The 12340-nt window shown below is 34.9% G+C and overlaps 1 protein-coding gene across 4 annotated transcripts in view; it reads left to right on the top strand.

The window, feature by feature from the left end:
- The window catches only part of LOC145674987 (sodium-dependent dopamine transporter-like), a 175406-nt gene that overhangs the window by 141201 nt on the left and 21865 nt on the right, over positions 1-12340 (top strand). For 3 of the 4 annotated variants that reach the window (XM_081745323.1, XM_081745325.1, XM_081745324.1), the window contains exon 9: positions 4676-4788. The exons of the other annotated variant lie outside the window; for it this stretch is intronic. In XM_081745323.1, coding sequence (XP_081601449.1) covers positions 4676-4788 — 113 coding nt within the window. The remainder of the gene's footprint in view (positions 1-4675; positions 4789-12340) is intronic. 4 annotated transcript variants of the gene reach the window in all.

Here is a 12340-nt window from a genome sequence, read left to right on the forward strand (position 1 = left end):
TGTGAAGGAAGTCGTTTCAACTTTAACTTGTAAGAATGAGAAAAATTGACTACTTTTCATGTTAATATACGTCAGAAATATCAACATTGTAAATGTTAATTTTTCTTAATTTCCTCACACGGAATCGATCCGCGGACACCTAAGTTACGAAACGAATCCTCAAGCCACTACCCTAAGCAATTTGCAATCATCTATGTAGCAATTTGCACACGTTTAGGATTCCAATATTTTATTAACGATGAAACACTGATTTCGGGCATGATAAAATACTATAGTGCAGAGAATTCAAATTTAAATTTAAATAAGACTTACAAACACGCAAGAACATGAAGAACAAAGTGGTTTTAAGAGTAATTCGAATCTTTAATCTTGAGCCTCAGACCACTCTTTTTTCTGATTCACCGAAAATGTCTCCATAATTTATCTCTATTATGTTCGGTTATTCTCGTTTCACAGTTATTTCTACTAACCTTGAACGACAGGGACACGAACACAGATATATCGAGGACATTTAATATTTCAAAGGCTCTCCCACCTGGAATCAAAACTGAGACCCCGCCCACTAAAATATCTGATGGGTAGGGTATCTGGCAAGTGAGCTTGAGACGGACAACATCGTGCTCGTGGGTTTTCTCGGGACACTCCCACTTTCTTATTCCACCAATTCGTACATCATAATTCACCTGGTTTAATCACAGTCTTTGTCAACTTAACAGGCATAATCTGTAATAATAATAATAATAATAATAATAATAATAATAATAATAATAATAATAATAATAATAATAATAATATAGAAGATAAATTCCGTATGAGGACAGATTGTATTAAAATCTGTAAAATCGCCCCTAGTGTTAGGCAAAAGTTACAAAATTGTCGGGATTGGAGAGAAGTGTCAGGATCATCAGGACATACCCTCTGCATACGTCCCTACAACTAGCTAAATGTTAAACGGAATGTTTCCAGGCAAATTTCATGTAGAAAACAGGGCGACTGAACTCACAAAAGCCCTAAGAAAATTTGTTTTTAAGTAATGATTATGCCGGCTAAGCTACAGAAGACATCGATGATGAGAATGACAGAAATTTTGGAATAAAGAAAGTGGGTGGAATCGGAATCCGGAGAAAACCTACACACACGGTGTTTGTCCAGCGCAATGCCTACTAGGTAGGGGCTGGATGGAACAGGATAAACCATTAAATTCACAGCACCTCAGTAATAATAGTAATAGTGATAATAATAATAATAATAATAATAATAATAATAATAATAATAATAATAATAATAATAATAATAATGTATTAAAAGTTTTAGAGTTGCCTTCAAATTTGGCAAAACTTACTTAAAAGTATTGATTTCGGGGAAAGGGTCCGGCACCTTCAAGGCACCCCTCTGCAACTACCCAAATTTTATACTAAAGCGTTCCACTAGTTTCATGTAGAAAGTATTCTACTGTATGTTTCAAGGAAAATAACTAATAAAAATAACTGAATATCACGCAACAGTAAAGTATATAATAAACTAATTTTTAGGATATGCAGAGGTAATTATAAAAGCTTTGCTACAAAATACCTACACAGACTATAATTAAATGAGCTCTGAAACACAAAGTAATAAAATGGCTAATAAGATTCAGTCTACAGAGCAATTGTTACTTAAAGAATAAACATACACTATTTTGAGAGTCGAGACAAGACGAGAAATGTTTACGATACTTTTCGTCTCGTCTCGATTCTCATCTCCAAAGCGAGACGATGATTTGAGTTAGCCTTGTCCCGTGTCTTATGTAAAGTGTTAATTCTCATGTTATTTTGTTTGTTTCAGAAACGAGATGAGAAATTCCTCTTCTCATGGGCAACATTAAACAAAACCGAAATATTCTATTCAAATCTCACGTTTCAGCTTTAATGCTATAACCTGAGCGATAATTAGCTCCTAGCTTTTAATCTTCTACGAGATAATAATAATTATTATTAGTTTATTGTTATTACTATTATTATTCCTGAAGTTTTGATAGTTCAAGTATTGAAACATCCGAGTATTCAAATATCTTAATATAATAAAAATATGTAATCGCCGATCCATCAAAAATCCTAAAGTAAAAAAAAATCCCGACGTGGATTCGAACCAAGAACCTCCAGATTACTGGTGAAACGCCTTGACAACTGAACCGCGATCACTTTGCGGTAAACGATTCGCCTTTATTCTTGTTACGTTAGGTCTCTTAGCCTCCGCTTGCAAAGTTGTATGTTATGTTTCTTCGATTCAAAACGTCTTTCGTGTTTCTTTTATGATAAGTGAATAATCTTCGACAAAGTTGATATTAATAACTTGAGTTGTTCTTAAACCTTTCGTTCACAAGTTTGTTTCTTCTCCACACGAAATTACAGATATGACAGATTTGTTTCTCATACTCTGCATTTGTTTCAAAACAGTCGCCATTATCTGGTCAAAGACTTATGTCCGCCACGATACAATTGTTGAAAGAATTAATTTTCTGGAAACTCAATATACATTCCTGTGCAAGTTACTAAGGAAACAACCTCCTCCGAACGAGGCGAAACTGGAGAGAGAGAAAAAAACCTTCAAGATAAATTGGATAATGTGAACAGATCAAATTCAGGTTAGGACAAATCGAGTCAATTACCCAGTACATGTGTGAGAGCAGTAAGTCTTTTTTTTTTTTTCGAATTTCCTGTACAAATAATTGCCCATCCACTTTGTTGATGTTGGAATGCCATTTAGGCCTATAAATTCATTTTGACAAATAAAGAAAGACGATGTTTGACACAAAAAAAATCTTGAGAAACATTTAGCGGTAAATATTTTGAACAATTAAATCTGGAATGAATACGCTGTTTCTTAAGAGCATATTACTGTATGTATAATAGAAAATTTCAAGCTTTTCAGTGCATATTTCAGGATTTTAGTGCATAAAAGTCGGGGGTCTTCTCCTTAATTAATGAGTAGAGAACCCTTTTTCAATATATATGAGCTGCGCCCCAGAGTAAAACAAAATGATGACTACCTTTCTCTTTCTCCTGTTTGTATTACTATTATATAATGCACTAATTAGGGGTGGCGATTAGTTTAGCAAGAGGGGCAGTTGCGCCCCCACTTCTTTGAAGTGATCCCTTAATGTATATAGTTTTATTTGGAAATGTAAAGTTTTTGCATGTATTATAGGTTCATAGAGAAAAATGATGCCATATAATATTTGCCGTTGCGTGAGTACGTATTGGCTACTTGTCTTCCCGTGGAGTTAAGAAAACTACAGGAATTACGTTTTAATTGCAATTGCATATTTCTTTAAATGCCGTAGCATACGGTTGTAGTATTTACTGTCTTTCACTTCCCACAGTAATAGCACACATTTAATAGCATGTGTGGAATTAAAAGTATAGGGTCTAAGTTGTTCATTAATCCCAAGTTTCAATATAAATTCTACAAAAGAAACCTCATTATTCATTACTATGATTAATATTATTCTTTGTATTTATTTCTTTTGCAAATTTGTTATTAAATAATCTGATCATACAATCTTCCAGACAGAATTTTAAGATTTTCATGAGCAAGGAATCACATCTCTTCTTACAATTGCGCTGTGTAAGGGTACAGAGGGCTAGTACTTATTTGCGTTGCTCTTGTCAGTTTAATTAATAAAATATAAAATTTCCGATATACGGTATTTTAACTGAAAAAAGGTAGTATCCTATTAGTAACACAACCTTTCGTCAAACAAAATGTTAGAATCAACCAGGAAAACTAACATTGATATCCAAATATTCAGATCATGTCTTGCACCCTACTTTCAACGGCCGCTGGCTCTAATGGTAGGTTTTTTTCTACTGGAAATAGGTTTTTGTTATTAATTCTTGCAAAAATAGATTTGAAGGAGAAATTTGAATATTTTTTTTAAAAAAACAGTAAAAAAGGACAATTAAAATTGCAGATAATTTCAGAGAACAAAAAGAAAAATCACTACATATGTCAATGATTTGAAAACCAAAGATGACGGAGGAATTTAACCCTGTTAGAAAGATATACTTTTTTATTATTTATTTTTTTAATTTTGTCCTTTGCAATTTGTTTAAACAAGAATTTTAGGAAAACAAAGAATGGATCAAAAATTGTGATCTTGGCCAATAACTAGTTTTTGGATCAAGGGCCACAAAATTTTTGAACGGCCCCAAAATCAAATTTTCCTATTTTCTACGGAATAAGCACATCATATTGAGTTAACTGATAGTTTGGGTTCGGCTACACTATATATAGTTCTCCAGATATAAGTCGTACAAAATATTTTTGATTGAAATATATTTGATCCTTTGATGCATTTTTGAATTAGGGGCTACAAAATTTTTGAGCAGCCCCTAAATCGAGTTTTCGTATTTTTCACGGAATAAGAACCTCATACTAAGTTAAGTGATAGTTTGGGTTTGGCTACACTATATGTAGTTCTTCAGATATAAGGCCTACAAAAAAGTTTTGCTTGAAATATAGAGAATCTTTCGATCCAAAAATTTGAGCACTGAAATATCATAGATCTGTTTTGTTGTAAAATACGATAAATAAATAATAGAAAAATAAAGTAAATGCTAAATTAATAGTTTATTAAATATCGTAATTGAATATGAATTCTAAGCATTCTCTGATTATTGGTTTTAATTTTCAGTGTACACATATCCATTTGCATCAATTTCATTGTATTTGACATACGAACTGTATGCTCAAGCTGGTTGTTTAGGATTCTTTGGTATTGCTATCATGTTGGATATACTTATCAGGGTGCGTCAGAACATTTACTAATAGCATAAACAAGTAAGAACTCTAGATATAAGAACACATGTTTCCATAGCAGTTAGATCGCGGATCATAAGTAAGAAAAATGTATTTATCCAAGTTTGTTTCTAAAGTACTTACTGCAAGTCATCAGTGATGTCACTCAAATCATTTAGCAATTTTTTTCTATGTTTAGTGTAGTAAGTTGACTTAGTGTTACTCCTTTAGGAACGACTATCTTAAATCAAACTTTCTTCAGAGGCTAGATATATACACCTGGGTTGGTCAATACAACGTCGTTGAAGATGTGATACCTCGTGTCCAATTTATTAGTTTTTCAGGAGACAAAAGAAACGTCTCTATGTCTATTCACATTATTAACATTTCAGACCTTCTAAAAGGTGTTTTATCCTTTAAAAACACGTTGATACAACTGGTCTCATCACGGCACATATGGCTAATACATTGAACTCACTGATATACGAGGTATCACCTGAAGTTGCCAACAATAGACATGCAAGCAAACATTGTAATCGATTGTTTCTCAGCAATCGGAGTCTTGTGACGCACGAGATTTTGGTAGAACACAGGTTATTGCTTTGACATCAGGTTTCAGTCAAAAAAAAAAACTCAAAATCGCAAAAATTGGACATACCAGGGTTCACATCTTCAACGACGTAAAGTTTCCCTAAGCTGTAAAAATATTTATTTTTTAAGATATATTAGTAAAGCGTACGTGGGTCCCTCCTCACCTCTCCATATAATCCCCATTGAGATTCAGACATTTGTCTCACCGCTGCACCAATTTGTCCAAACCCTTTCCAAAAGAATCAGGGCTCTGGCTATTTAGCACTCTCCTCATATTTCGCTTTACTTTTTCATCTGTTTTGAAACGTCACCTTGCAATGCAGAAAGAAGAAAGAACTCGACGCTAAATGGAGGCTGTACAGAGAGTGGGACAGCAGTTCCTATACTAATTCTTCAATTTTGTGTCTTGTTTGCGTGTTGAGTGGAGGGTGGGCGTTATCGTCAAGTAGAGACCAGGTCGCATATGTCGAATTTCGTTCCCCTAAAGAAGGGTTCAGGTTCGACATAAGCGACCTCGCCTCCTGTCAACTGGCGATGAAAAAGTAAAGCAAAATGTCAGGAGAGTGCTAAATAGCCATAACCTTGATTTATTTTGCAAAGGGTTTGGACAAATTGGTGTAACGCTGAGACGAATGCCTGAACCTGAATTGGGCCTATGTAGAGAGAAGAGGAAGGATCCACCTGCGCAGACAGCTTTATACTTTACAAATGTATCTTAAAAAAATAAATATTTTACAGCTTAGGGAAACTTACCTATTGAACAACCTACGTATATCCAAACTGGTTTTCTTATATTGCAATACGTAGAATAACGTATTTGGCAATAAGGACGCCTAGTTTAAATCAGTCTTTCTTCTGAGACAAAGAAACGAAAAAGATAAACAATTTTTAAATTGAAGTTTCATTATATTGATTATATTATATTATCATTCATTATATTATTATTAATTATATTTGATTTATTTGTCAAATTGACCTCAAAATAGGCTTACGGAACATACCTATCCTCTCCTTTCGGATTTTGTGTCTTTATATTAAACCTGCCCTGAACGGAACGATCGACTTATGGTTATATGCCACACCTATCTCCACTGTTTAAAATACTTTCTTAAATCTGAGGAACTGTTTCTTATCTGTGCACTGGAAATATATTTTCTTAGAAACAAGTGTTTGAAACTCTCATTAATGAGAAATGAAGAAAAGTAGATGAGGTTGTATAAAGCGAAACGAGAAAATATACTGTTACTTTCCTTATGAATGAGAATTGCTAAACCTCGTTTCTAAGAAAATATTGTCTTGATGCACAGATAAGAAACGTTTTCTCAAATCTAAGGAATTATTTTTAATAGTGTCTGAAGGATTCAAGGGCGGCTGTCAATGTTCTTCAGAGCCGAAAAAAATGAATGGCCTAAAAGCCATCTAAGCCGATGATTGGATATTGAAGACTTAGCTGATAAATTAAACGCAAGTAAAGCTAATAAATTATATCCATTCTCTCTGCCCAGTTGTTGTGTTTTATATACAATACTTATTCTCAACAGAATGATTGGCTGTCTACTTACATGCTACGGCCGTTTACAAATAGTTAATATTATTATCATATCATTTTATTACTACGTATTTATAAATTATTATTAATTATTATGCTAAAATGTTAGGAAGACAAAACCATGGTGATTGGAACGAAGCGGACGATGTCAAATATAAAAGTATTAAGAGAGAAAATAGAACGGGTGACTAGTTTTCGTTAACCGGATAGTAATATTATTAGTGCAGACATGAACAAAAGAACGGTAAGAATGGCGGAAGAAACCTTCAGGAGAAAGAAAAGACTATTGACCTTGAATAAAGAGTTGAGAAAAAGACAAAATGCTTGGTGTGTAGTATTGTACTGTATGGGACAGAAACACTGGCGGATCCACGGGGAGGGCGGAGGGGGCGACCGCCCCCTCCAAAGGTTTTATTTTCTTCCAGCATTCACCATTGGGAAATACTTCCCGACTAATCCAATTTGTGCGACAAGCCTGGCAGAGTCTAATCAAAATGTGTGGTACTTAGTAGTACCTAATACAGACATGTTTGAATTGTGAATACTTCTATCCATAGTTCCTTTAGACGGTCACCATAAGCCCCAAAGGAGCGATATATTATTCATTCATTGGACGAACAACTGTAGAAAGAAGGGCAAGACGCATCATTCTTTGAACTAAAACTGTATACTTTAAAATTGTGCCCTAGAAAAAGGATGTGGAAATGGAATTCGGGTTCCGAAACTTTAATTACCTTTACCTTGAATAAAGAGAAATATTGAATCTCCAGCGTTCCTTACCGAACAGCTCTCTGAATCTGAAATAAGACTTTTCGGTTGGTTGGTTGATTGATATGGAAATTCAAAGACAGGAAGGAAATTATGGGGTGGAAATTATTTTAATAAGATGGCCATCTCTCCGAATCCGTTAAGCTTAGAGACTTGAAATTTCGTATTTGGATTTCCCATTTAAAATAATTCAATACGTATTTCAGAGCTTTTGATGTTTTACCTAAAATAAAAAAGGGGTGGGAATTATTATTATTATTATTATTATTATTATTATTATTATTATTGTTATTATTGTTATTATTATTATTATTATTATTATTATTGTTATTATTATTATTATTATTGTTATTATTATTATTATTATTATTATAAGATGCACATATTTCAGGATCCCTTACTGTTAGAAACATGAAAGTTCGTAGTTTGATTTTTATTTAAAATAATTCAACATGTATTTGAGCACTTCTTTTTCCACTTAACGTAAAAGGGAAGGAAAAGAGGTGGAGGTGGTTCACAAAATGCCTTAAGAGGTGTTTGAATTTCGTGACAGAGTTTTAGCTCAATCCATTTCTATAAAGGTAACAAGAAAGTTCTGTCGCTTTATCACCCACCACCTTCGAACATCGATGTCACCTAAGACGTACCTGAAAGATCAAGAAGAGTCCCCATCAGCATTGACGACAAAGGCCATGGATTTCATCTCGGTAGAACTTGGTGGGCCGTGAAGTGAAGAAGGTATTAAGTGCATTTTGCACCTCTACTAGAGATTTGAACTGGCGTCCTCTAAGGTGATTGTCCAAGGAATAGAACAGGTGATAATCAGACTGTACAATGTCCGGAGAGTATGGAGAATGCAATAGTGTTTCCCATTCATAGTGTAGAATAATGTCCTGGGTCATCCTAGCCACATGGGCTTAGTGTTGTACTGTAACAGGAGGAGTCTTTTGCGATTCAGAAATGTTGGCTCCAAAGTTTAGAGTTTTTCCTGAACACGGCTCAACTGCTGACAGTACACAGTTGCATTGATGCTCTTACCAGCTGGTAGCAGTTCCCGTTGCACGGTGCCGCGAGCAGTCCACCAAACACACAGGAGGACCTTCTTTTGGTGCAGTGGTGGTTTCGGCTGTTTTGGAATGGTTCATGAGATGCTAACCAATGATGATGGTATCGTGGAGCTTCGTACAGGACCCACTTCTCATTACATGTCAACACCTGTCCAGAAATAGCTCTTCCCTCCGACGAGACAGGTGTCTGCTCGCGTTGCCTTTTGGCCCCGAGTCACATCATGTGGGACCCATCGACCCAACTTGTAGTGCTTCCCAAGTTGATGGAGGTACTGCTAAATGGTTTCTCCAGCTCCTCACATGTCTGGCCTCTGTTCGCCTCAACTGCTGCCTGAAGATCTTCATTTTGTACATTTGTTGGTTTTCCGGCACGTGTGCGTCTTCGAATGTTTCATCACCGTCCGTGACTGCACTGTCCGCGTAGTCACGACATCCTCACCAAAGGTCTGACATATCTTCCGCCCCGCTGCAGCGGTGTTTGATAATAATTTGAACTCGTACAGCATACACGCCCTTATGATGCTCTGTGGAGGTCCCATGTTCACTTTGTCCTTACCCAAGTTTACGGCATAACTGAACTGCCACAATCAGGTAGTATGTTGGATATATCCACATCAACAACTGACTTTCGCCTTATCTCCATTCACATTCAAATCACGGTGTGAGGGCCAATTGAACACAGACCTTTGCAAAAAAAGAAAAAACGACAGAACTTTTTTAGTTACCTTTATATATGAAAGACAGAAGGAAGAACGCGAAATATTGTGCCACAGTAGCAAGTAGGAGCATTTGCTATATTGCGAGAGGTCGTATGCCGAGCAAATTGGGGATCTCGGGGCCAAGCTCCACTTAGGCGAAGGTTAGTATAATATAATTTTATTGTTGTAAGCACATCTATAATTATACTACGTTTTGTGGTTCCAGAAATATATATAGAGAGGAATTTTGTATTATGCTTTATGCATATACTTTTGTTATCTATTTATGCGTAGACCGAGCCTGTCTTTTTTCCAAATGTTGTCCCACATTGTCATTCAAAATATCAATGATTAGAGCAAATTGTAAACTCTTTCGTTAAAATGAATGTTATCGTCAATACAGTATTTTCTTTTGTGCAAGTACTGTGCAAGACAGTGCATCTGATATATTGCAGTGACTATGTGTGAAGTGAATCATGACACCGCCACGTCTCCGAAACGGAAGTGGGTTTTTAATTTAAATCTACAGAAAGAATATCTTTCATTAATAATAATAATAATAATAATAATAATAATAATAATAATAATAATAATAATAATAATAATAATAATAATAACCTTACAATTTCGGGTCCCAAAATAGAATCTGGGAATCAGGCTTACACACACACACACTCCAGCCGCGGATTCATATCCGTTCCATTTTTGCAAATTGAAATTCTGGTCACCTTGAGGCTACACACATCTTCCAGGAAGCGAACCGCCCCTCCCAAACGATCCTTCTGGATCCGCTAGTGGACAGAAACATGGGTATTAACCAAAATGATAAAAAATAATTGAAAGTTTTTGAAATGTGGATGTGGAGAAAAATGGAAAGAATTAACTGGGTGGAGCGGAAAACAAATGAAGGGGTGCTAGAAATGGTGGGGGGAGGAAAAACAGCTTTATTATTATTAAGAAGAGGAGAGAAACTGGTTGGGACATTGGCTAAGAAGAAACTGTGTTATAAGGGACATGCTAAAGGATATGGTGGCAGGAAAGAGAGGGAGGGGGCGAAGGAGACTACGATTAATAGACGATATCAAAGCAGAAAAATTGTTCGTGAAGATGAAGAGCTTAGCGGAAGACAGTGGAGCATGGAAGCTTCTCAATTGCGGCAAGTGTCCTACAAATAATGGCAGAATACGTATGATAATTATAATGATAATGATGCCAAAATTACTATTATTTCTTATGACAAAACAAGAACAGCAACATTACATATCGGTTTGTATCAGCACAGTGCAAAATTTTCGTTTCCCTCAGAAATTACACACAATATGCGAAACAAATTGCGTCTACACAGAAGCTGATTTACTTTTCCATTGATGAGATGCTGCAGGAGACATGTACACTCATGTCCAAAATTATTGTCGCATATTTATAACTGTCTTCTTGTAACAATATAATTTGATAATGATTTTGCAGGGTACTTTTAATACAGATACTATGTGTATAATCGGGAAATGTATATTTGTGGTAAATTTCATAGAAAAAGAATTATAAATACGAAAATTATAATGAGTAAAATAAAATGTTGTCAAATGGACATGAACATTTTATTTTTGTTTTATTGTTCTTATTTACTGCTCTTTTGACATGAAATTTTCCATAAACATGTCTTTGTCGATTATTCGTATACTAACATTATAAGAAATACCGGGCGAATTCGTTATCAAACTATATCCCTAGAACAACATATTTTATAGACATGCGACAATAATTTTGGACATGAGTGTACATGGAGGGAATGGCTATTATTTCAAAATCTTTGAAAAATGTCTGCAAGGACATTTCTCAATTCCTGTTACTGCTCTTATCGCTTTCTTTTGCCATTTAAATATAGTTTGTGCCTCGGAAGGATTACCCAACCCAAAAAGTCCTGTACTAAAAATGAGCCGAATATGCACAATATACAATGATTTATAGACTTTTACTTACAGACATCTTTCTTTTACGTAATACATATACAATTGCTCTTGGTAGCTTTTTTTTTAACGTATTTGCATAGTATGCACATTCCAGTCTAATTTTGATCTATGTACTGTGGGGGTGCCTAATAGATTACCTGAGGAACCTTCTTCTTTATCAGTTCGTGGTATTACTGAAGTGAAAGTATTACTTTATGTAAATGGGATGAATGAAATATTAATGAAATATAACTTTATCTTTTTAAGTATTAAATATATATCGTATATATATAGTAAATAGAGCATTTGCGATTCTTGGAATTAAGATTCCAATGTGAAAGTGGCTCCATAGTTTGAATTATGTTAGTGAATAACACCTTAATAGAGTGATATATATGTGTGCTGTAGTGTCATTGTGTTCGAAGGAAGTAAAATGCTGCCAAAAATAGAACCATTCCGAAAGGGTTGTATTACTGCCCTTTCCAACACAAAATATTCATGTGCGGATCATCCATCCATTCAGGACGTAAGAATGCTTCATTTCTAAGAGAGCTATTTTGTGTGTTTAGATAAGGCTAGAGTGGGTCTAATTCCTGAGGGCAGAAAACAGGTCAATCAACGATTTATCAGTCATATCCTGCACAAACACAAACCCTTCGTTTTCGGTCTAAATAAGCAGCACAAATGTTCATTGCATTGAAATTAGAGGTAACACAGCCTACTGTAAACCCTATTATTAACCAGGATTTAAACCTAGTAAAGTAGTATATGTTATTGTTTCTCGATAAAAAAAAAAAAAAAAAAAAAATGCTTCATGTTCTGTGAAAAGTGGAGATTTGTTGTTGCATTAGGTGGAGATAATGTGCATTTAAATGACTTCAACAAAGTTTGGGTATCATTTCAGGCCAAGGATAGAAACATATTTTAAAAGTGATACAA

This window comes from Thermobia domestica, chromosome 18, assembly GCF_964235325.1.
Source record: "Thermobia domestica chromosome 18, izTheDome1.hap1.1, whole genome shotgun sequence".
NCBI lineage: Eukaryota > Metazoa > Arthropoda > Insecta > Zygentoma > Lepismatidae > Thermobia > Thermobia domestica.